The sequence below is a fragment of the Scardinius erythrophthalmus genome (genome assembly GCF_964197995.2).
Source record: "Scardinius erythrophthalmus genome assembly, chromosome: 21".
Classification (NCBI taxonomy): Eukaryota; Metazoa; Chordata; class Actinopteri; order Cypriniformes; family Leuciscidae; genus Scardinius; species Scardinius erythrophthalmus.
The window spans coordinates 27,520,287-27,548,068 of NC_138241.1; the positions used below are offsets into that span (position 1 = coordinate 27,520,287).

At 37.9% G+C, this 27,782-nt stretch overlaps 1 protein-coding gene across 1 annotated transcript in view; it reads right to left on the reverse strand.

Annotated features, from left to right (window-relative positions):
* The window catches only part of akt3a (v-akt murine thymoma viral oncogene homolog 3a), an 88,313-nt gene that overhangs the window by 57,318 nt on the left and 3,213 nt on the right, over positions 1–27,782 (reverse strand). Inside the window, exon 3 of the mRNA XM_081351296.1 lies at positions 21,948–22,325. Within this exon, the coding sequence (XP_081207422.1) occupies positions 21,948–21,993 (46 nt within the window). The 5' untranslated portion in view covers positions 21,994–22,325. The remainder of the gene's footprint in view (positions 1–21,947; positions 22,326–27,782) is intronic.

Genomic DNA, 27,782 nt, shown 5'->3' on the forward strand with positions numbered 1-27,782 from the left:
GCTACATTCACACTGTCAGTCTTTGGGACTGACAACCGAATTAACTTACAGGTTTGAGTCTCAAAATGTCCCGTTCAAACAGCAATTTACAGTAGCGTCTCAAACTGTCTGCATGAAAGTGCAACAGAAGTCAAGCCTGTATTCTTTTACCCGTAACCATAGCGACACTGACCAAAGTAATATCAGAGTTGGCGACGTCCATAAAACGGAAAAGTCTTAAGTCTTAACTCTCACCCTGGCCTCATGTCGTTCCAAACTCATCTTCGGAACACAAATGAAGATATTTTGGATGAAATCCAAGAGCTTTGCCCCAGTGCAGCGCTTCCAGGTTCAGGTGAGTTTGCGGTGAGTCTTGAAAATGTACGGGTGTGGATTCGGTTATAGAATCTGGTTGTCACTCCCGTAAATAACTGATCTGTGTGTGAATGTAAGGACTCAAATACAGGACTGACAACTGTATGTTGTTGCTATGTGAACGTGGCCTTAGTTTTTGGTTTAAATACCGGTAATAATAACCTTGATGACAGTGTGATGCTAGCAGGGAAGTAATGAACATGGCTGAAACAAAGTCAGAATAAAGGCACATCTGGTGAATAACCTTCAGCGGCACAAGACGCGTGATAGAAAGTGACAGTGGATCGTACCACGCTGTGACTGTGAGACGAGTGACACATCACCGAGCACGGCCCCTGCAGCCTGCTGGGATGGACACATGTTGTAGGGTCAAGTGACCTGAAAGTCCCAGTAGCTAATACTTCAAACATTAGCAGAACATTCTATGGGAAAATACTGAGATACACCGTTTTTATAATCAGCAAATCAGGGAAGTATAGTTTTACTGTTACAATCTGCCCATAAATCAAAACGGCATCTTAATTATTATGAGATAAATATGTTTATTTTGAGTTAATAAACTCATATAGCAGTACTATAAAGCAACACATACATACACAGTATTTATCACATACCATTAAAACTGCCATGAGAAATAAGTAAAAGTAGAAACCAAATACTTTAAAAAGGCTTACATAGAAAATATCAAGGGCTTTCAGAGGATCAATGCATTAAAAACATCAATCATAAATGTTTTAATGATTTTATTATTTTATTTATTGTGTTACTCTGTCTATATGAGTGTATGAAGCATGTGTTCTGAGCATCCTGTTGAATGGTGCTGAATGCTGGACTACCTACAGGCATCAAGAGAGTCGGCTAAGTGCCTTTCATAGATGCCTCAGGTTTACAAACATTAAAACCTGGAGGGATAAAACGTCGAATGAAGATCCGTTTAAAGTGACCAAAAGTGAACCACTTTTCTCCCACCCAAAAATTCATTCACCACAGATGGGCTGGACATGTCACCAGAATGCCCCCCTCCAGCAGCATTTTCCTTTTTCTATTTCCAGGAATTCATTTTCGAATTCCACGCAATTCTGCACAGTGTGCTCAAGGAGGGTGCACATAGTGCTGGTAGACCCAAACTGAGGTACAGTTTAAAGATGTCAGAGATTTTTTAGCATACCAAGTAACTCCTGGACCCAGGCAGCGCAAAACCAAGCTAAATGGAGGACTGACCTATACAAAGGAAAGGCTCAAGACCATGCCAACAACCTCCAGCGGCTAACATAAACTATGCTAGTCACTATATCTCTATATCCTCTTGTCACCAGCATTGTCGCTCGCAACAGAAGCATGCCAAACAAGGATAACCCTAGTGGAGTACACAGTAAAAAAAAAAAAGTACAATCAACTTGGAATATTTACATTACATTAAACTGACTTAAAAAGACTTGAATCTTGTATGACTTATAAAAAAGCTGAAAATTATTTTGATGAGTTAAAGCAAAGTAAAAACATAAATTGTCAACTTATTGATCATATAATTTTTTACAGTGTAAGGGTTAGTACTCTGTATTAAGGGTTAGTACTCAGAAGAATATAATAGGTGTGTTTTCATACATTAACCAGCACCAATTACCATATTACAAGGGAAAAAAAAAGAGTTATAAAATATATAATAAAATAGTAAAAAAAAAATCAGCTTGAAAGCATTTCTGTTTCATCTCCGGTACAGGAGGAAAACAGCTTCCTGATGGCTTTCACAATGAATGCATTTCCTCTGCCCTCTCTCTTCATCATCTCACTCTCACTTGCGCTTTTTTCTTCCTGCCAAGCAATTAGATCAGTGATGGAGGAGGCGTGGCTCCCTCAGGCATTGCCCCATGGGATTCTGAGGTTTCACAGCTTAATGGAGTCTCTTCCTTCAGCCTAACCTTAAATGACTGCACATTTCTGGAAAGAGGGATTTCCCAGGAAAGCTTTCCAAGAGACGTCTGCTGGAACATTGAGAAGGTGAAGAGAGGACGAAAGTACATGAGATGTCTTGCTCCTGTCAACAGTTTTAATCTTCCTTAAAACTTTATCTAAATCTTCCCAACATTCAGGAACCTTGCTTAAGGATGAATGCAAATATGTGGTCCATTATTTCAGATGTTCCAAAGCATGGTGAGGCTACAGTACGTTCACACAGTAGCAGAATATGGTTGTCTAGTTTGGTTATAAAATGACATTAATATGATCTTGTGCATGTGAGGTGTTTATGATGATAATGATTATGACACCAAAAACAAAAATCCAAGCAAAAGCAGTCCTCCAGTCAAAGCAGCTGGAGACAAATTTTAAATTGCAATTAATTCCAATAATTTTCATATAAGGTATATTATATATAGCCTATGTTTTATTCTGATTAATTCTATAATGTGTTTTTATAATAATGATTAATTATTTTTTTAAAGACAATAAAAAGTCTTGATATTCATTATTATCTGTCATCTATGGTCACAGGCATTCCTCACAGCTATTTTGAGAAAGGGATTGACTTCTGTTCCTGTTTTTACGGCAATTTGAACATCATACGTCAGTAAGTACAGCTGTCACTGACTGTGGAACTGTAGCCAGTGAGTAAATGAAGTGTATATTGTCTTGATAGACCATCGAGTTACTGAAGACTTAGAGATGCACAAATGAAGCTGGCAGATGACAGCTGTGAGTTCAGGTTGGGAAACACTCAAGAGCTCAAGCAGGTAAGGTGAGCGGAGCAGGTAAGCAGATCCTGGGCCGCAGGTTGGCCCGGGTCAACACTTCTCCTCCATCACATGCCAAGTAAAGGACTGCCTTTAACCACTCTCAAATACAACAACGTGAGCTGTGCTAAGAGCTTCCCATCTGCCATTCAGTTTTGCAATCACAGTAATAAATTACATTAAAATTATAATTATATTTCACAATACTAAGGGAAGGGACTTCAGTCAAAAACATTAAAAAACCTTATCGACCCCAAACTTTTTAATGATATTGTACGAACCATTGTTCATTAAATTCGGCCACTAATATTTATGCTGTTTAGCAGTAAAATATTAGTGACTACATAGGAAAAAAAAAAAAATCTGTGGAAGTGTTAGCTTAGTAAGAGTAGAGTCCCAATGCTCTATATTGAGTGTGTGGTGCCACGGTTGCCAGGGGTCAATAAGGAACAGGCTGAACATTCGCTGTCCTCTAAATCAGAGCAGGGCAGCTACTGACGTAAATGGTTGGGCACAGGGAATTCAGCATTAGCCTGAGTCCATAGTACCTAAAGAAGGCCTTTCAGTGACTGCAGCGTTAAGACAATAGCATGTAGTTGAGTGTTTGTGTAAGACCAGACACTACAGAACTCCACTGCTCATTAACCTGAGAAAACACAGCTGGAACCCCCCGAATACGAAGCTGAATGATATGGCACACTTTGGTTATTCAGATACATACATACATACTATATATATATATATATATATATATATATATATATATATATATATATATATATATATATATATATATATATATATATATACACACACACATACATATATATATTACATATATATATATATGAGAGAGAGAGCCACCTGACCTACTACAAGCTCTACTGAGTAGTCACAGTTAGAGATGTGATAAAGCGCTGTTGTGCAGCCCTTTGTTTGACAAAAAAAGTTTAATTTCATATGATTAAAAGATAAATTAAATTAATGTTTTATGCTTTCATTTGATTGCCAGAAAAATTTAAATACACAACACAGAATTTCTGAAAAAAGAAAAACAAAACATTTCATAAAAATATATTAATCAATGTTGTTGTTTTTATGAATTTGGTTAATTAGACATGTTTTTTGATTATTAAAATATAATTAAACCATTAAAATGGAATCCAGAAAACTTATAACAGAAAACACAGTATTTGGTAAAAAAAATAATAATAATGGAATTTGAGGAAAAAAGTCAAAAGGATTTCATAGGGCCCTAAAAAAATGTTGATTAATATTTAATTAATTAATTAATTGTTGTTAAATTGTATAATTTCCATGATTTAAATTAATTAGACATGCTTTTTGATTACTAAAATTTAATTTAACCTTTAAAATGGAGTCCAAAAGAAATTAAAACTGAAAAAAATATTCCATAAAAATTAAATGGATTTCATAGGGCCCTATACGTCACATTGACTTGTAAAGTTCCCCATTTTAATCCATGTATTTTGACATGGGTGGATTCTTTTTAAATCTAATTCATCCTTTACTGTGGTAATGTTTGTAAAGTTGCAAACGGCAATTTCCTAAAATTCACTAAAATTCTGCAAATAAATAAATAATTAGTAAAATACTAATAATAATAATAATAATAATAATAATAACAATAATAAAATGTATTCAAACAAAATAGGTTTAAATTTGAATAGAAAACAACCAAACTGTTGTCAGACTTAGCCAGACGAGTAGTGTGCGTGCTGCCACAATTCACACTCATTTCAAGATCCCACTTCCTCCTCTTTCCCCCATTTCTGTTAATAAAATGCCAAAAAGGCCAGAAATACATACGTTAAATGACTCAGATGTTTTCTTCTTACTGCATCTTAACCAAGACCAATCAAGCCAACTGCAATGTGCAACAGCCTCCAAGAGACAGAGAGAAACCTGGCCACCTGGCCAAACATGTCCCTCTAGATCAGTGCTAAGGTTATCAACTTGTAACATGTATCTGCAGACCAGCAAGTGTCGTAAATTTGACAGGTCCCTCAATCTCTAATGACCCTGTATGAGTGCTCCCGAACAGCAGCCACCAGGCCAACGCCGTGATGGATGTGTGTGCGGCCTGAGCTCTTGTTTTGAGTCGGGCTGCCTGCAGTGGCTAAAGCCTGCTAGCAGGGCCTGTCCTTGTACCTCTAGTCATCACTTTAGCTGGTGTGTAAACAAGTTGACAGGCATGGCCAGTGGGCCGTGCTGGACACCTATGGCCTGCTGAAACACACAAACACACACACCAACAGCAGCTGATTCCATCCTTCCGGATGGCAGCAGCAGCCCTATCGATAGATGAGCTCCATGTTGTCTGCATGCTGATATGAGGTCCGACCTGTCCCAGCGTCTCTCTTTACAGAGGAAATCTTCCCGCCACAGTAATGGGCCAGTAAACTTTTAGTGCTCTGGCGATTTAAATTTAAAGCGTATTCTTTTATAAGGGCGAGAGCCGGCAAAGTAAGGAGGGATGGTGAGCAGATCCTCCTCCCCTGCAAATTTTATACCAGATGCTTCCAGCTCTTCTTGTGCTATCTAAATTCTATTTGCTGGCCAGGACTGGAATAGAAATTGCACTGTGGGTGAGAGGAGATGAAGGTAATTTAATGTGAGGGTAATGGTGATGGTCACAGCAGCCACCCAGGCAACTGAAGGCTGCGGCTGAGATGATGTGTATTTTTTTGGGGGGGGGTGAGCGCAAAGAAGTGAGCTAAAGGACAAGCTGGCTGAACGATCTGATATTGCGATTTATTTTTTCCAGATATTTCGTCATAAACTTTTTTTCGTAAAAAAACTGACTAAATTTAAGTGGCAGTCAACATGAAAATGATTTACTCACCCTCATGTCATTATACGCAAGTTGAAATTCATGGATAATTTCCCCTCTGCCAAAGATTAAAGAGACTGTTTATACAAAACAAAAGATGTTTTGAGGAATGTCTCGTACGTCAAAGGGTACGTTTACACAATGATGTACTAAAAATAAACATGTATGATATAGAATAGATAGATATAGATTTATAAACATGTCATGATATAGAAATATATAGAGATATTTTGGCCAATATTGACAGCTGAAAGTTTTTTTTATATTATTATGACTGATAACCAACATTATTTATGTATGCATGTATCTTTTAATTAATTTATTTATAATTGTGAAAAAAATAAATGTAGTACAAAGAATGAATGACGAGTTATTGACCAAAAATTAATACTAAGGTTAAAGCAAACCATGAGTTTGCAGATATTGTCCCCGACCCCTACCAGACAGGACAAAAAATACTGATTTATCAACAATGATTCAGTCCTGATTAAAGCTAGACATTCCTGTTTAGAGGCCAGATAATACCACTGGAAATTCAACACTGCATCTAGTCTATAAATGTGACTACTCTGATCATCTATAAGAAGAGCACAGTAAAAAATTCTAACTCAATCATATGTGTGGTGGATGACTAATAATAAAACTTGAGAAGAATTGTAGCATGGAGAGAAGAGTCAGCGGCCATCTTGGCACACATGAACCGTCATGAGCATATGAAGACTGAAGTATTCAGAAAGACAAACAGTGGTCAAGAGCTCTGAGAATCTGTCATCTGCTTACTAGTCGTGAGCTCCTAACACCATTAGCCTTTTGCTCTCTGAGACCTATGCAGTCCTAACAAGGTAATGAGGGATTCCTCCTCTTTCAGGACACAGACATTACCACAAGCAGAGCACGAACCCTTGGCAGACGGCTGACCCTGAGAAGTTGTGTAAAAAAACAAAGGGATCAGGCTAAGAGGCTTGCCTGCTGCTTCTGAAGGGCCAGTGTAGCCAGTGAATGCTTCACAATGGAAAGGATATGCGTTTTCACTATACCTAACTGCAATTCTTTTTTTTATCTTATCCTTAAAACTGACAGTCCACACTGTCATTGTGCAAGAAGTTGGATCTTTTCAGAGAGTGAGGTCAATGTCTGTTATATCTGCATCTTAATGCAAACACACAAGTGTCAGATGCATTACTCTACTACTACTACTATTTACACATTTATGCATACACTATGTCCAAAATCATTTGCTCGTCCACACGTAAGAAAAAAAATCTACCTGTTCAGACTCTAAAGCATTTTCAAAAATACAATTTTAAGCCACATATGGATTTACAGATTTGTACAAAAATCACTTCATGTGTTTTTCTATTCAGACTAGGGATGCACCGATATGAAAATTAATAATAGCACCTGAGAAACACGATAGGTGCTGATAATACTGAATATGTATGCAGTGACAGGCGTCGTATTCCTATAGTGGATCAGCTGAGAGTCAGCTGATGCGAGCTTGACAAACATGACCTGCCAGAACTGGCGCTATGCTTAATATTTGAAAGCCGACAATAACCGATATATTGGCCGATAAATCTAAATACAATTTATAGCATTTTTGAGAGCCTGATTACAAAAACAGAAGTCTCACCATTAAAATCCATGTCCCAAGCACACTATTATAATATTCTTGTTATAATTATAGCCTATATGACAGACTTGCACTACAATGGTGGCACTGTTTTTTTCTTTTCTGGAAGTGATTCCAATTATATTTCAAGCTGTTCAAAACCATCACCAGCATCTGAAGTGTCTCAGCTGAAGGAAATAATCCATTATTTATCGGCTTTAATATATCGGACAAAGTTTCTTATTGGGCCGATAACAATAACTTTAAAAATGATCATATATCGGCCGATACCAATATAGTGGCCGATATATCGTGCATCCCCAGTTCAGACTAAACAGATTTTACAGCCAACCAGACTTTTACAATGCAAAGGCAGCACAGAAAATCTGCATCAGAAGTGGCACATACACTAGCATTCAAATGTTATTTTTTTAAGCAAGTATGCATTATATTAATCAAAAGTGACAGTTATAATGTCAAAAAATACTATTTCAAATAAATCCTGTGCTTATCAAAGAATCACGGTTTCTACAAAAATATTAAGCAGCACAAATATTGATAATAATAAGAAATGTTTCTTGAGCAGCAAATCAGAATATTAGAATGATTTGTGAAGGATTAGAGCATCTTTAACTGAGCTATGTAAAAACGTCTTGACTTAACTGCTTTTTTTCCACAACACACTAGATCTGCAAGGCACACCCAATTAACTTCCTGTTAACGTGACGACTGAGCACAGATCAGCATCCAAACAGTTAAATCAAGGTCTTTTAAATGTAAAGGTAACCAGCTGTAATCTTTAGGCCATTCTTTTCACTGGATCATTCACAGAAGAAAGAATAGAAAAGTATTGAAGAAGTGGTGGCTGTCTCCACAGTTGAAAATGAGTCACCCTTTCAACAATGGCTGTAGTTAGTAAAACACTGCACTGAATCCTTTCCTCCGGATGTGAGTGTGTATAGCTATACTATGTGTGTGTGCTATTGACTACAAAACCCCCAGTGTCTGCAGCCTTGGCACAAGCTGTGTGTGTGCGGTGGCCGGTGGGCTCACATGTCTCAGCGTATGTACAAGCAAGACTTCATGTATCAATGTGATTGCAAGCTAGCAGCCACACATGAGGAAGAGTAGCAATGATAATGCGGGAAAGGAAATGCAAAGAGGAAAGAAGAAAGAAGATGTGCTTTGACAGGTGATGCTGCTGAGAGGAGAGGGTGACACGGAGACAGTGGAGGGGTGATTGATATCGCAGTGTTCGGCGCCGGCTCCGGCAGCAGCAGAACTGAACCCACTGAACTCTCTGCGGCCCAGACTGGAGTCAGTGGCTGCCTGCACTCACTCCCCTTCACTCTGAAACACACACACACACACAGAGCACCATTCACAAGCAACCACTGACACGTGTAATTATGCGCAATAAACTCCCAATCTCCAGCTTTAGGGGGTTTGTCTGTTTATACTGAGGCGATGTAAGAAACGCTTGCCAAATATCTTTTGCATGTTTTTATTAATCATGTGGAGACACGGCGGCTGACTGCTGTCAAATACACTCTTGATGAAAACAGGAATGCTTAATGTCATCATACCTGTCGAGAACCTGTCTAGATCACCATTTAAACCAAAAATAAGAAGTTATAGTTAGCATAGAGAAAATGAATTCTGAATGGAAATTAAGAATTTTTGTGACAATTAAGCATAATTTCAATACAGTATATGCAGATGTTTAAAGTGCCAAATGCAATTTTAAAAATATGACTGTAATACAATTATTTTTACAATACGGTAATAAGAATTTTGTGAGGAAATGTGCTTAATTATAATGAAAATAACGTCACAATGGAAAAACTCTTCATTCATTTTTTTATATTAATATCTTTTTTATTATGTTCAGGTGAAATCAGACATGCATGTTCTTTAAAGCATTTGTGAAATACATTTTCTTTCATTACAATATTATTTAAAAATGTATCAACACACATCAAATATAGTAAACACGAAGCTTATTTGCACTTGCTTGATGCACGAGAACAAAGCTTATTAGTTCATTCAGAGGCTCAAACTTCCTCTTGGTGCCTGAGAACTCACTGGTTCTAGTCAAGCAACCACATTTGATATTACATTTACCCTATTTGATGAGCTCTAGGTTATTTATATGTGAAAAAAAGCCCAAATTAAATCTGTTTATCATATAAAGTGATCAAGTCTCTTGAAGACTTGGATTAAACCGCTCGATCCATATGGATTAATTTGCTTTTTTGAAGATGAACAAAAGTCTTATGGTTTCAGAACGACATGAGGGTGAGTAAATGATAACAGAATTTCCATTTTTAGGTAACGTTTAAAACGAGTTATGTATATTTAAAAAAAAACTACAGGTGTCAACTACTTCTCCAAATTATATGTTGTTATGTCTAACAGCATCCATACCAGCAAGACAATTATGGGGTAAATTTCAAAATACAAACTAGACGCACTTTGAATGGCCACAAGACTTTTACTGCTCAAATGACATACATTTTGGTAAGAAAGATTTAATATAAATCAATTTAATACAAAGCAGAACCAGACAGATTTCGTGCCACATAGACCTCCACTATAAATGCATTATTTTCAACAAGATTTTTGTTTTTACATATCATACATATTTGTCCAGATTATTGCCTGTCATAACAGAACTCAATTTGTTATGTATGCAGAACAGGTTTAAGGACCTTAATAGTTAAGTTCACAATTCATGTTGATGTGCTTGAGGAAACCATGAGTCAAATCTTAATCCCAAATACGATCTGGTCAACCCTCAAAAGTCTCCTCAGTCTGACTCGTGGTGCAATTTCACATAAAATATTGATCCAACTCTAAATAAAGAGAAGGGAAGCTAGGAAGATGCTCCAGAGCGTCAACACTGAGGTGACTGGCCGTCTGGCTGGGGATCCGTTGCAGGGGGTAAGATGATCACTTGCAGTCAGAGGGATGTGTGTGAGTGGATGCTACTGGCATCACCAATGAGCAGCTCTGTCATGCTTTCCCAATTTTCCTAATGGGCTTGGGCTCATTACAGAGTTATGAGAAACACAACCCTCCGAATAACAGCACAGGAGAAAGCCCCACACAAGTGGACAGAGGAAATTTAAGACAAACACCCACTTACGTGAGCACACAAATACACATTCACTGATCCCTACAAACATACATTGCATCAAACTTGCGATGGATGCCAATGCATCCAACAATCAGTGTTTATTTGACAGTCATGCATCTGCTCGTCTTACTTCAAAGATTCTTCGTCTTGTTATTTTCAGTTTCTTCTGTCACTTTTGAGAGTACAGAGATGACAGGAAATGATGCTCTGGAATATATATATATATTTTTTTTTTTTTCTGAATTTGTCTCGTTTTCCATTACAAATATCTAAACATCCTTAAAACTGGATACAGACGGTTTTAACTTGTTTTAATCCTCAACTTGCTTTTTTTATATGTATGCTAGGAAAAAAACTATTTGCAAATGGGTAAAAGGGAATTACTATATAATAAACTTCATTCAAGATATTTTCTGAAAACAATTTTTTTAAATACATTTAGCAATTGTGCATCTCATGTAAATCAGTCTTATTTTAGTATTATTTAAATACTATTATAGCATGAATTAATATTTTGTATATTTTGCATTTATTTTTATATTTTACATTTTAAATTTCATTTTAATTGAAGCTTTAGTAATCTTGTTATTTGCTTTTGTTTTTTATATATATTTCTATAAAGCTTTCATTTGTTTTTTTATTTCAGTTTTAGTAATTCAACTTAAACTTATTTCACTTAGTTGCCAAGGCAACAGTTCTCATTTTTGTTTGTTTTGTAAGTTTAAAGATGCAATAAGCAATTTCTGAGAATCATTGTTGAACACTATTGATATCTGAAATCTGCAACAATGCGACAGCTAACACCTATCTGAAGGTCAGCGACCATCGCTTTGCAAATGAAGATTTGCCTCCTAAATTCGATTTTCACCCTGATGGCCATCTACGCTACTGAGTCGTGGAAGTCGTCCACAGCGATCACTAAACGGCTGAACGTGTTTCAACAAAGATGCAGATCTTAAAAATGTACATTCATGACTGAATCTCCAACTGAACAAAGTATTTCACCGCCTCATGGCCTTTGGCCGACATCATCAACGAACGCTGCTTCCGGTTCATAGGCCACATACTACGCCAACCACAGGACCGCTTACCATACTGAAGGCCACCATACTGTGGACGCCTGCCCAGGGGAAACGGAAGCAAGTCTGGCCAAGGCAAGTCTGGCGCCGCTCATGATGATTTACGTGCTGTCTGCCTATCAAGTCGGCATTGATCGATTGAGTTTGTTGTAGATCGCTTGGTGCCCGATGTGCCAGCCGGCAAGGGAGGAACTAAGTGCTAAGTAAGATATCTGAAATCAACCCAAACAAACACACCCCTTACTTCATTGCTTTGCCCTCAAAATGCATGAACACGCTATGCAAGAGTCTCTTTATCATTGCTGAAGCAAAGTAAAATAATGCTTCGCCAAAATTCAGGCCCTGAGATTAGCATAGAGCTAACTGATTAAAAAAAAGTCTTTCAGGCCATGATTCCATATCAAACCGCCTGCTGCCTGCATGGCTCACCCTGACAGAAATGTCCTGCCCCTGAGGAGCTGTCGTTCCACATGTTTTCTGGGAGAAGTCACAGGCTAATTGAGCCCACCTTGGACATGGGCATTAGCATCAGTCCTTAATCCAATGACCAACATTTACATTACATTTATTCATTTAGCAGACGCTTTTATCTAAAGCGACTTACAAATGAGAACAACAGAAGCAGTGAAACTAACAATAGAACAATATGCAAGTGCTATGACCCTTCCCAGTTTAATCTAACATAGTACATATACTTTTTTTAAAGATAATAGATATAGAATAGAAGATAAAGTATTAATGTAGTATTAATGCATCAGGTGTTGCCGCAACGCAATCTACCGCGTCTGGCTTAAGACGTACTTTTTTTGGTTGGTAAATAATGGCGCAACCACCGGTAAATTGACGAGCACAAACCTTAATAAATCACCTTGTATGATTCATTTAAAAACTGAAAGGGAAACTCCTACAAATGCATATGCAATGTGGTCAGCCACGAAAATAACTGTGTCCATGCCTTTTCAGTGCAAATTTTTCACTGCGTGTCTTTAGTAAATCCTGACAGTAGTTTTTTACGCCAAAAGGTTTGCACTGGTGCAAACTGTTAGTAAATCTGGCCCCAGGTCTAAATCTCAATCCAGCTAATTTCCAGCATGACACAACAACACTTGGATCCAAGGTTTGTTAGAGACAGTCTAGTAATATCTCCATTCATCACACATTCTTGGAATGCAGATGTGCTGCTGGAACTCTGAAAGGCTGATCTGTGATTGGTCGGGATTGCTCCTGCCTAAACATACGCATACTCTGCAGGCACTCCTAAATTCTCAGAGGCATGCACACGTTCACACACCCCGTGCATCGCTGCCTCATCACTAAAACATGCGAGATGTGATACAGTCAGATAGATCACCGCAGGGCTTGGAAAAACGTTACCAAACACAGTTCGCAATTTTATCTCCCCTCTCCTTCTCTCTTTGCTTTAGAACAACCATATCACGACCATATCATGACCATAAATAGAGTCCTCTAGCACCCTCAGTTCGTGCTTTAAAGCCACGATTTACCTAAAAAAATAATAATTCTGCCTTCATGTTGTTCCAAACCTGACTTCTGTTCTTCGTGGAGCACAAAGTGTGATGTGGAAAACTGAAGGCAGGATCTTTATGCTGCTCTTCTACATAGAATGAAAGTGAATGACTATAAGTCCTTCACTATGGTCCAAGACCATAAGCCCTATAATGTCCAAAAATGACAAAAACACCATCAAAGTAGTTCATATGGTTTAATATACATTCTATGTCTCCTGAAGACTGACAATACCAGAAAACAAAAACAAATTTTAAGTCTCATATATTATATATATATATAATTTTTTTTTTTTTTTTTTTTTGTATTTTAAAATGTTGTCTTACTGTATGGCTGCTACCTTGGCCAGATCTCTCTTGTAAAATAGATTTTAATCTCAATGAGACTTCCTGGTAAAATAAAGGTAAATAAAATAATATTAATAATAATAAAAGATTATAAATAAAAAAGTGAGAAGTAAAAAAAAAGTATCAAAAAAGTGCAACCTTGGTGAGAAGAAGACTTAGTGTAGGCTATTTAATCTATATGAATTAGGGCTGTCAAAAGATTAATCGCGATTAATTGCATCCAAAATAAAAGTTTGTGTTTAAATAATATATGTCTGTGTACTGTGTATAATTAAATTTGTATATATAAATACACACACATGCTTGTATATATTTAAGAAAAATGTGTAATTTATATATAAAAAAATATATTTATATATAATATAAATTATATATAAATATATACAGTATATGTATGCAAATATTTCTTAAATATACACATGCACGTGTGTGTATTTATATATACAAGATAATTATACACAGTACACACATATAAATTATGTAAACAAACTTTTATTTTGGATGCGATTAATCGCGATTAATCTTTTGACAGCCCTAATATGAATACAATTTAAGAAAAAATCAGTTTTTCCTCACAAAAAGTTATAAACTTCAGAAGACTTGCCCTGAAGACTACTTTTATTTTGTTTTTTGTCATTTTCTGAGTTTGACGGTCCCTGATCACCATTCACTTTCATTGTATGGAAGGAACAGAGTGAAAACTTTTGGGTGAATCATCTCTTTAAACCTCTAACTTTCTTTAAAGAAAACCAAGCACTGACAGCCTAAAACACTTCATCGTTTTCTCTGTTTTTTTTCTCTATCTGCCTTTCCTTACCTCAAGGTCTCGTTCTCTCTCTCTCTCTGGGCTGGGTCTCAGCATGATTCAGAAAGATGACTAACTCTGCAGTCAGTCAGTCAGTTGAAGGCATGCAGTGAGTCAGCCTGTGACCCCTAGCCTGCTGCTACAACACTGCCTGACCCCCAGAGTCATCATCCCCTCTCTGAGCACGTCACCCTGTCCTTGTTCTCAAACACACACACACTTATACAATAACCAGAAAAACAACCACACACAAAAGCCACTGAGTCGTGACTGAGGGGGCCGCAGTATTTTCTTCATACGTGCTGACGCTAGTCTTAAAGGCACACTGGCAGAAGAGTGGAAAAGGCTTTCCACAGATGTTAGCATGTGAGAGAGCATGTTGGAGACTGTGCAGGTGCGCCTCCTTTAAAGGAGAAGGCAGATCTGTTTGGGTATGAGGAGGCTTTTCCCCTCACCGCCAAGAGGTAAGTGGGAGGACTTAAGACGGATGACTATGAAAAGCTAATGTGAAATTAAAAAGCATCAAGATGATACAGGAGCTGCTCATGATAATTTATAGTTCTCAGACTCCATTTGGCACTTGTTAGAAAACAAAGCTTGAAGGGAGGCACATTTCATCCAAATTACCCTCAACTGTGCAACACAAGTAAATAACCATTTTAAAGCTGAATAATTTACAGAGTAAACTCACATCCAACCACCAACTTTTTATTGTTTTATCTCCTAATATCTCCTAATACCTAATATCTTTATTGTTTTATCTCCTTTTTATGTATGTCATTGTGTTTTGGATTGTTTGGAATTGAATCGAAATATTTTCTGTTCTCTTTTTGGGTCCAGCAAGACTAATTCATGGGTGTGACCTGTTCTCCATAGTGCTGTGTAATTGGTTGGATCCTAATTGGTGGGTGATATATTATCATATCTACTTTATTGGCTGAATCTTATGAATTTTTTTATTTTATTTTTTTTTTTATAGTTGCTTTCCAACTTGCTCTCAAACTTTCTTAAAGTGGTCATGAAATGAAAATTGCGACTTTTCTTCCCTATTGTAACATACTGTATATACAAGTGAAATGGCTTCTAGAATGAGAAAATAAAATGTGAGCAGAGACTTGATTTTGTCTACCAGGAACTGAATGATTGGTTGGAACTCGTCTAGACATTGGACAACCATATTGTCCAGACCTTGAACCGGTCTACACATCAGAAACATCTTAGCCAGGGGGAGGGTTGATGCTTATTATTAACAATTTCGAGGGCACACATTTAAAAAATAAATAATAATAATTACATTATAACAGATAATAGATACATAATACTTAAAAAAAAGAATTGCCATATTATTTCCATATATTGCAATAAGAGTTTGATTTCATAGTGACTTTATCCCCGATGAAAAGCCTGTGTGCCGAAACAGTTTTGACTTAAATTAACACTCCCTCCAACAAGTGTTGCTGAATTAAACTGTTCGTTGATGCATCTTTCTTACTGAAGTAGCAACCAACTCACTATCTAAAACATTTATTTTCCCTGAAATCCAACTGCAACATTTGTCATCTCATAAGTCATGATTTAGTTTTACATGGCCATTCCCTGTGAACGAAACAGGACATTTTTGTACTATACTATACCTAGTAAGTCTACAATATATAAAATTATCTTTATTATGATTGCCTAATCTAATCACACAAAAGCGCTGATTACACCGCCATTCAAAAGGGAAGGTTGAGTTGCACAATTACTTTTAAAATTGGGTGATCATGTTTTAATAATATACACATGGTTGTGTCCTCAACACCACGACTGCAGCTTACATCATGTCCTAACCAGCTGTGAAGAGTTAAGTATCCAGAAACAACGTTCTGTACATGCTAAAATAAAAAATACTGAGTAATGAAACACAAGAACAGCCAGAATAAATGTCATGTTTAGATGTAATGTTTAATATGGAATATCCAGTATGTAATGGTTCTCTGTTTGTTCATGTTGACCTGAATGAGGATGCTCCTGTACTTCCACTGCAGTCTGAGATGATCTGGGGTGCACTGAGATGCACTTTACATACAGAGAAAGAGAGATGGGACAGGAAGGAGATAATGAGGAATGGCCGCAGTGGTCATATGAGAGCAGGAGATTGCTGGGTATGAGAAAAGGAGCAGGAAGTGAAGGATATAACAGTCAGCAAGGTCAGAGTTTCGTGTGTGTAAATAATCCATATCCTTGTATGAGAGAGTGAATGAACGAGTGCATCGCTGGTCATGTGAGCATGCCGGAGAGAGCAAACGAGTTTCATTCATGTGCCTGTATCCTTTCCTCAGAACAGAGTGTTCCAGCGGTCCTGCGGGACAGAGCAGTGCACCATGTGACTCCTCTGCGCTGCTCTTCAGCTACGGAGCCTGACAGCTAACCTCCACCACAAACACACACACACACACTGTGCAGACATCCAAAGCATTTTTATCAACAGGTCTGCTTGCAATCAGTGCTAATTTACCGCAGACCAGCGATCTGGAAAACATAACTGCATCAAATTAAATACACGGAAATAAAACTTCATGCTATTTAGTTCCATGACATTCCAGCATGTTGCGTTTTGCTTGATTTTGCTGAAGTAACCTCAGAACAATCAAACTTTGGCAGGCGCATTAAACAGGCTGCGGGCAGTGATGAGGGGAATGTTTAGACAATGTGCTTTGAGAGGGGGGCGATGTCAGAAGCTGGCCCTTTTCTTTGTGATCCATTCATTAGTGGAGTAAACAGGATATGATGTCACCCTTTTGGTTACCCTCGCCTCACACATAGCCCTTTTTCTCTAAGAAGTCACAGCTCGAAAGACGAGGGGGGGGGGATGGCAAAACTTGTACTGTGACACAGGTGCTCTAGAGGGGGGGGGGGGTGGGAGGGAGAGAGAGAGAGAGAGAGAGAGAGAGAGAGAGAGAGAGAGAGAGAGAGAGAGATGATGAGACCGACAGAGACAGCAGCAAAATGGAAAAGTAAAAGTACAACAGGACACAGACAGAGAGAGGGGGGAAAGACAGTAAAAGCTATTATGGAAACAGAGAGTGGCAGAGACAAAGTGGAAAAAGGAGAGGAAAAGAGGAGGGTGATTGGGGTCATCCTGGTCGCCGGCCAAGACAAACAGAATGAAGCCAGTTTCCCAGCCCAGGACTACACCGAACTCTCCCATGCACTTCACACACACAATCGCTAATAAACACTAACCTCTCCATCCTCAAGCCCAGCCCAGGCTGCACACACTGGAGGGAATTTCAAATCTGACTCAACGTGGCTACAGCACATGACTACACAAACACAACACTCACAATCAATTAAAAAGGGTTCCCACAGTTTTTGACTGGTTCATTTTTGACCACTGACCTTTAAAGTGGAAAAAAAGAAACTGTTGGGATGAAATTCCAAATAAATGCTAGAGCTAGATAATGGCCTTTTGAATTACTCAATGTTGTTAATGCTACCTAAAACAAAAAACTATTAAAAATCCTTACATTAATTATAAAAAGATAAAATATTAAATGAAAAATGTAAGCTTAAAAATCTTAAAGGGGCCATGACATGAATTTTTTATTATTTTACTATATTCCTTGAGGTTCACTTCTAATGTTAATAAAGTTTTTTTGCACACAAAAAACAAACACGTATATATTTCCACCTTCATTTTCCTGACCCTGTCTAAAATGATCAATTTTTAAAGGGCAGCTCCTTTTAGGCTTGTCAGTGAACAGCCACTGTTATGATTGGCTAACGTCATAACAGTGTCAACAATCGCTACTGCATGTGAATTAGTGTTTTGAAACCATTATCCATATAAACCCATCATTTACAGAAAAAGCATTATGAAATCATTTACTTACATGTTTGTGATGCAGCTGGCTGGTTCATCTTTCAACAAAAGTGTCTTTGCAAACTCTACATTATACTGTGCCTTGTTTATAAAAAAAATGCTCCGATATAATCCGCTTGTTTTGCGTGGAGTATGTCAGAAACTGAATGCGCATCTGTATACTGTATCCAGTGTAGACAGTGTCCGTGAATATAATAGGTTCTATTTGCTTTTGAAGTGACACGACGCGCCACTCACAGTGTGTAAATGTCAAACGTTAAGTGATGCAATGATGTATTATTATTCGTCAAATATATTTGCCCGTGTGACATTACAGATCCCACAATATGAAAACTAGACATCTTTTGAAACTTCAATAAAAGCTTTGTTTATAATTAAAAGGATGTTTTAAGCTATGAAACTTGCAGGATGTTTCAATGGTACAAAGTCCTCTTACATGTTTAAAGATGAAGGAAATGTTCTTCTTGTCACTGACCCCTTTAAATGACAATTAGAAAATGTTGCCTTGACAACTACCTGAAATAAAATAAGTTGATGTACTAAAATCACATATACATTAAAGGTCAATATTATAAAATAAAAACTAATAAAAATGACAGCACATTACATACAATATGACTAAAAATAAAAATAAAATGAAAACTGAAAATATAAAAATAAAAGCTAATTTGAAATATGAATAAATATTATAACAGTATATAAATAATACTAAATGAACAATGAGGTTTTCATTTATAAAAATCACTCATAGAAATTAATAGTAATTATTCATATTATTTGTAGTATTTTTAAAATAGATATTTAAAATGAGATTAACACTTAAATGGAGCCTTATGGGTACTTAAGACATTTCTATCTCAGTTACATCTCAGAAACCACCAGGTCATTATACACTTTTAGTTCACAAAAGAAATTATCCATGGCTGACTGTAAACAGGGTATAGTGGCAATGCTTCTGCATGATATCAACCAGTGCAACATTAATACAAAATTATTGAGCACTTTAAATACGTTTTATCTTACAAATGTCCTCAATAATATCCTCAACAAAACAGATCAATGTTTTGCTGTTGGTTTGGGGGCAAATTTTATAAATATATATATAATTTTAATTTTTTTTTAGTTATTTTAACTCGTTGAGGATTTTGTTAAAATAATTTAACAAAAATAAATGAATGAGTTAGATCACTTTAGAAGTCGAGAGCTTCTACAAAGCCACTACACTCCAGAAAAGTTTCAGTCCAATGATCCAGTAAGCGAATTCATTCAAACAATCAGTCCAAAACAGCGCTAATGTAAAGAAAACCAACCAGTCTGATCACATCAGAGATGGCAGAGAGAATAGAGACTCATGTTGCGTTTTCAGTGAATTATTCATTCCACTGTGTGTTTATCTTTTAAAACACGAGCTGTCATATTGTGATTGCTTCTGAAGAGCGCGAGCCCTCACGCATCACGCTGTGTGAAATACAGACTGAACAGAACATCACAACATCTCAGCGCTGTATGGCCAGATGATAGGCAAGATGCGTTTCTCGGCTTATTAAGCAAACCAGCGACTCGCTAGTGAAGTTTTGATGGATGAAGATTGCAATACGGTAAAGATGATGTGACGTACAGGAGTCAGAGTAAGCATGTGTGAGTCTGTTATAATTGATGTGCAAACAGACCAAGTATGTGCGCTCTCAACGCACTGATCGTACATGTTCGTATGTTGCTGTGTTTAGTCATTCTGAATGGATCTGTGCACTGTAAGAGGTATATGCAGTCAGGTCAAGGCAGTTGGTTAAGACAGGATCTCCATGTGGTCCTGTTGCAACTTGACTTGTCTAAAATTTGAACAAGCTCTTGCATTGTTGCATTGTACACATACTAGTATAGACTGTGAATTCTGAAAAGGTTTGTTCGGTAATGTTTTTTTATTTATTGTTTGTTGTTTTTTTCATGGGTGCATTTATCAATTATATGGACTATTAATAACATTGGGTTATATGGTGTTCTTTTGGAGTCTCCAAGTGTCCTTTTTTGGAAAGACACCTAAATTTACCTTGAAAAAACTTGCAGAAAATACAGTTTTGTGAGAACAGTCTTTCAATCTGATGGCTTACTTTGCTAGATAGGCCTATAGCAAATGACAACAAAATGTTAAACAAGATAAATTGTGTATGCTTAATTTCACGATGAGTGTGCGATTAATCGCACAAAAGGGTGCAATTAATTGCGATAAAATTTCTTACTTTATTCACAGCCCTAATAATAACCTATTCACTAAACTGGTGACTAAAGTAACTGAGTCCGCCCATACATGAACACATCCTTATAAGCTCAAGCATGTCAGACCAATGGTCGCTCATCCAATCAGAGGGCGGGAATTCAGGTCCACTGTAGCATAAACATCCAGAGTTAAGGGCATTTAACAATGACATTGGTTAAATTGTTGTCTACTAGTAGGCTCTCCTACTTGACTGCTGTATCAGGTGTTGGATCCCATGAACTTTGCATTTATTTGTGCAGTTATAATCAAGAGGGATTTTGCGTAGTCAAGCTACAGTGTTCACCTGTTTGTCTAATATATAGCTTGCTATCATGAAGTAATAAATTAGTAATCCAAATATTTGAAGTAGGGTTGTAACAGTATACCGGTATGACGATATATCACATACGTATGGACATCATATTGTTATCATTATCATATTGTGCACATTTGCTTTTCTACAGTATTGGGGGGGGGGGGGGGATCAGACAATCTCACCTGCGCTGAAATAAAACTTTTAAAGTGCATGTAAACGAACTACACTCCCATTGCTAATCGCTGCTCATTTGCATAAAGTTACATTTTGCTGATTAATCATATCGCCAAAAGTCACAATCACTCGTGTCGCCAATTCACCAACTTTCATTGAAAACGAGTGACTTTTGGTCGCTGCACATTTCTGTCAGCATAAACGCCCCTTTACTATGGATGCACACTATGGATGTACACATATAGGGAAGGTACAGGCATAGAGGCACTTGTATGCCTCAACAAGCGACAATGATACAGAAAGGAAAAGCAAGACAACCTGGATGAAGTACCCTAGTCACTACGTCCCATAAGGACACCTAGAGCAGCTTCCCACATGGATGTCAAATAACTTTGACTTATAATAACTTTGAATGCGTTTAATTGTACACAACAGCCTTTGCAGTCCATACTAACCAAAAAAGGCTAAAAGATAACTTGTTTTCCAGACATAATGATCAAATAAATTCATCAAAACCATAATCTAATAAAACAGAGCATTATGCATCAGAATGAGTGCAAGCATTTGTAGAAAACCCGTCAAACGTAGCAGCCCGACACGTCAGAGCAGTGCAGTGAGAAATGATGGATATCAGTCTGAATGCAGTTGCTCCTCCGGCAGACACACTCAAACACGCATGCACGTTCTCTGAAGCACCACACTAGCACTAAACACAGCTCACGAACACACGCGCAAAGAGGCACACCCACACGCCGGCTCCCACAGACACAGACTAAAGCCACGCCGTGGCCCGCCCATGACGGAGGGAGCCGTCCACGGAGGCACACGCGTACACAAGGTCTCTCTCGACCCGGCTAGTTGACCAAGACGGAGGCAGAGACAAGCTCCTTACCTCTCTTTTGGACCCAGCCTTCCTTAACGATGGTGACATCGCTCATGTTGCCTCAGTCACACTGTACTCGCCGCTCCAACACACCAGCTCCTGAAGGAGTGAGGAGGGGGGGGAAGGAGGAGAGGAGAGGACAGGAGAGGAGAGGAGAAGGGAGGGGGGTCAGCTCTCCCAGCCTCAGCGTCTCTCTCCCTCCCTCACTGCTGCGCTCTGTCTCTCTCTTTACGTCGTTCTCGTTGGCTGCCTCTCTCTCTCGCTTCGCTCTCAAAGGCGTTGTGTAGCGGTTTTCCCCTCCTTCAGTTGCTTTTCTCTCTTGTGCTCTCCGTGATGCCGTCTCCCTCTGTCTCTCTAGATCTTCCCACTCCTCGATAGTGACTCAGCCTGGAAGAAACATAAAAAAATGCATGTGGATTTTTCACTCTTCTCTTCCTCCTAACTCCCCTCTTCATTCTTACACAATCTGACAGACAGTCATTGTAAAAGCAGACGTGCAAGCCCCCGGTCGCCTCTCTGATTTCCCTGTCTGTCTGTCTGTCTGTTTTTCTCTCTCATTCTCACTCTCGACATGCACAACTGTTTAACACTTACCAGCAACACAGTCACTCGTAACAAAGTCTGATGAGGATGACCGTGAGAATAAATAAGCAAACAGGAAGTCCCGTGGTAAATGCAGTGGCATCCAAGGGGTGAATTAAGCCCTATGAAAGTGTGCAGTTTCATTTTTCAAATACAGGGCTCAACACTTAAATACAATTTTTTTTTTATTATTTTCATTGTTTTTGTTTTCGCCTAACATCTCTTTCATGAAATAAAGAAAACAATGCAAGGTTGAAACAATACAGGATAAGCAAACAATGGCAAAACTTTCTCCACCATTGACGGAATTTTCTGGCTTTTCGTGGTTTCATCGTTATATGGTAGAGGGTACTATTATGCAACTCTGAAAGAGTACAGAAAAAGAAGCAAAATTGATTTTCTTCTTTTGTTATGAAACTTACTAACCCACATTTAGGTGTTGATTAAAAAAAGAATGTATGATGCTAGAATAAATAAAATTGTTTAAAAGAATATATATATATAAATAATATAATTTATATTGCATGTTCAGATACACAACAAAATATTTTGGGGGCCATGAAATTTTGTGAAAATGTCAAAAAAATAAATGCCTTTAAAAAAAATACACTGGCAGGGAAAGAGTTAAGAAGTTGCTAATGAGTTACAACTGAAATTTTTTATCAGATCTGATATTAGATTGAAAAAAACGGTGATAGCTTAATGATTTTTAGAATGAGGAAAAAGACTTCAAAATACGAGACTGATAAATGTGGCAGAATGCCAACACTTACTATCATCCAAGATAAGGACACATCCATAGATGCATTTTCTGTTTAAAACAGAAGGAACAAATAACAACAATTATAATGTGAATATCACAAATTAGTCATAAAATGTCCTAACCTGGTCTCAAACACATCAAATAGTTTCATGCACATGTGCGTTTTACAAAAATACAACCAAGCAAAATGTGTCCCTCTGACAGAGAAGTAAGCCAATAAAATAAATCTACTGCATGAAATATGGGATTTCTGAGGAGATATTTGTCTATATTTCCTTACCTTTAAAATGCTAACGTATTAGTTAATCAAAATGTTTTGTTTTTGCAGAAGCAATCATACGTGTCAAATCCAAGCATTCAAATGTGTGCGAGTAGAGAAAAGGGAAGTTAGCCTTTTAAGAGAACAAACAGTAACAAAGAGTAAACCTCCAACAGCTAAACAGAAGAGCTCAGAGTGAGTCAAAGAGGAAAAGAAGAAAACCATGAACCTTTAACTGAACTCAGAAACTGGGGAAACACATGACAATCATCCTCTAACTAAGAAAACTGAAAGTAAGAAATCACTGAACACGTTTGTCACCACTGAGTGTGAAGCGTGATGAAAAGAAATCTGAATGCACAACTGTGATGCAGTGTTGTGTCCTCTAGGCCTATAACAGAAAGACAAATGACAGAAAGGCCCTTATTTCCCCTTTGGATATAATTAACAAATCATGTTTTGTCCAAGACTTTTGGATATAATGACAGAGGGCATCACAGCTACTGGATACACTGCAGCCCCTAAAGATATGGAGACCACGGCAGTGTCCTTAATGTCACAGGGCCAACAAAAGACTTATAATATAAATACTTTACAGCAAAAGAAATGTGGGCCAGGCAAGGAATATTTAGCTTTTTTATATAGAATATTTAGGAATATTTGGCCTATTGAGGCCAGAGTATTCACAGTACCAACTGATAATTCTGGTTGTGTGCATTTAGCTGCAACCTTAATCTGCTGTTAGCATTGTAAGGAGAATACGTGATTCAAGGTCCAAAGAGATATCAGTGAAACCCTGTACGTGAGTCACACAACCCTGGAAGACACCACTTGCCACAACTTCGTAAGTAAAAATCCCATTCATTTTCTCTTTAGAGAAATAGATTTTTTAACGTTAATGTTTAAACCTTTCCATCAAAACTACCTTGAGCTCTGAGAAGATTAAGCAATGATATACTACTGTAGAAGCCCTGAGTCAGTGTCATTACAACTACAACTTTAACAACAGTCACAATATTTAGTTCATGGCGTTCTGAGGTTTGAGTCCTTTTCCACTGCAACCATTTTGCAGTCATCTGTCTGATTAGTTTTCCTACAAGACACTCAAGAGTGAGTCCCACACCATAAAGAACCAGTCACTGACTTCAGAAAACACTGTGCTTTAATCTCACCTCAATACCTTACCAATAAACCTGTGGGTTATGCATAACAACGGAAACACTGCTAACAGCAGGCAATCTGAAGTGAGACAGCGAATGTCTTATATACTTTTGAAGGCGGTGAATATGTCCACAAGCAAGCACATCCTTGATGACTGTAGTGGTGGTGCTGTAAATCAAACTAATTAAGAGACTAAATGAGATGTGAGTTGTTGTTAAAGTACAAAAAACAATTGACAATTGCTTCTTCACTTAAAAACCACCACTAAAAATGATTAAACTCACTAGTCGAGCATCCTCACTCATACCTATCAGCAATCCCTTCCAATCCCTTCCCATGAAGCACTGATGTAAATGAGACTTCAAGAACCAGTTCTGCTGTTATTATGGAGTAGTAGACAGTATCTGTTTGATTGGGCCACAGGAAATTAGGGCTGGACCCGAATATTCGAATATTCGGTCGGTGGGTTGGTATTCGATTTGAAAATTTGACATTCGAATATTCTTTTTTTTTTTTTTTTTTGCACACCTGGGATCCCCCGCGAAATGGTTCTCATTCACGCTTGAATAAGGCTGGCGACACACTAGCTGCATGGCGTGTCTGTTTTTATTTCAGCTCCCATGTTAACAGGTTGGAGTTTGCACACTGCCTGCGTGAGACACGCATCTCAGGCGTGGCTCGAGCCACGCGGAAAACGCTAGTGGGAGTGTTCTCTGGCTAGAGCGCAGAACAGTGGAGTTTTTCTTTATTTAAATTTCGTTTTCTCTTTATTTAAATTTCGTTTTCTCTTTATTTAAATTTCGTTTTTCTTTATTTAAATTTTGTTTTTCTTTATTTAAATTTAATTTTCTCTTTATTTGAATTTCGTTTTTTCTTTATTTAAAATTCGTTTTTCTTTATTTAAATCTACCCTTTACTGTCAGTAATTTGTTAGTCAGAAAAATATGTGTGCGTGCGTTTTATATCACTAGTGCAGACAGTGTCCGTTCTCGAAGCAAATAAGCCCTGCCAGCGTGAGGTGCGCCGCTTCCCGCTCGCGCTGTTCTGTAGTTTACTAAAAGTTTATTAATTCTGAATGTGTCGTCTCGCATGTCCATCTATATTGCACCAAATGCACACTGCACTCCCTTGTGAAGTCGATTGGATGAACGGTTATCGAAATAATCAAAATGCAAACTGACATACAGACACAGAGATTCCTGCCTTTATTAGACAGAAGAATATGTTCAGGCCCCTCTCTCCGAAGCTTCGAATATTCGATGTTCATTACTACCGAAGCTTCGAAGCTCAAAAAAATGGTATTCGGACCAGCCCTGCAGGAAATGTATGTTATTCAGCCTCCATTGGAGTGATAAATATTTCTGGCAAAGCATATCAAATATATAAGATTTTAAAAGATATATAAAAGGTCTGATGCAGTGATGCCCATTTAAAGGGTTAGTATGTCCTCATTTACTCACCCTCATATCATTCCAAAACCCGTAAGACTTTCATTCATCTTCAGAAAACAAATTAAGATATTTGTAATAAAATATGAACAATTTCTTTCCCTCCATTGACAGCTACGAAACCACTTTTGATGCTTAAAAAAAGTTCTTAAAGATCGTAAAACTAATAAATATGAATTGAGCGGTTTACTCCAAATTTTCTGAAGAGACACAACCGCTTAATATGCTGAACAATTTAATTTAGGCTTTTATTCACATATAAACATTCATCAACGCAGTGTGCACACTTCAGTTATGATAAATGGAAGCTCAATATGAGGTTTATTCTCGTGTTACACAGCACGTTTGAGCTTCCGCGTTCTTGCGCGTCATGCAAGTTCGGTTGAACTTCTGTTCACGTTCGCTGATTAATGTTTATATGAGAATAAAAGGCTGAATTCAATCTGTTCCATTATATGCGATCGTGTCTCTTTAGAAAATCTGGACAAACCACTCAATTCATATGGATTAGTTTTACAAATTCTTTATGAACTTTGAAGCGTCAAAGTGGTAGTTGTGTAGCTGTCAATGGAGAGTAAAGAACTGGCTCAGGTTTTATTAAAAATATCAACATGTGTGTTCCAAAGATGAACTAACGTCTTACGGGTTTGGAACGACATGAGGGCGAGACAGCATTTTCATTTTAGGGTGAACTAACACTTCAACCTGAAAAATAAAATACATCTGGGAAATACAGAACCATCCACAAACTTAATCGACAAGTCTGCACCAAGTTGCCTCAGAGGCTATAAAATGTCCAGATGCAGAAAAAGGCACTAAACGTGAGGACCATTGTCATTTTCAGTGGGTCTGTTGGGATATTCTACTTTACAAACCAATCCTCAACATCGTGTATTCTGGCATCAGCACAAACTCTCTTTTCCTTTGGCTCCCTGAGTGGCAGGAGGACACACAATTCCACTGCGTCACTGTCGCAGCCAAGCATCTGTAAGCCTATCGCCGCAGCAATATCTGGGGATGTCCCAAGGCTGCCACACCAAATACAATTTTTCCATACAAATGAGGGGAGCACCCTTGAGATAATCATTTCACAAGTTCACACGTACATGAAATCAGATGTAGTAATTTATGCATATTTGGCGTGCTGTCCGGGAGAGGGCTCCGAGCTCGGAAATTGGCCCGAACCCAGAGTACTCCCCCCTTTTGACTGGGAGAGAAAACCAGCCAAGAGTGTAGTGATGGGGTGGTGGAGGGATGCTGCGAAACTATCATGGGACAGAGGTGAGGGAAGGCTATATTTATACCGGCTTCCTCTTGTGCTGATTGGTTTATTACCTGAACGTGCTTCTCCCGAACTTTGTTACATAAAACTTCATTTAATTCCTGAGCAGGCCTGGGAAGGAGGGGCTCTCCTGGTGAGCCCAGACAAACACAGACATGCAGCATCAATCATTCTCAGCGTGCCACAGAGAAACATCTAAACATCCGCCACAAGCCTTCAATGCAGAATCTACATTTATTTACATCAAACTATTCCCAAGTGCATTGTCACAATAACCCTTAGTTTAATTAACCAAATGGAAAATTAAAATAATCCCACATTTTCATGGTAGAATCATCCTAAATTATTA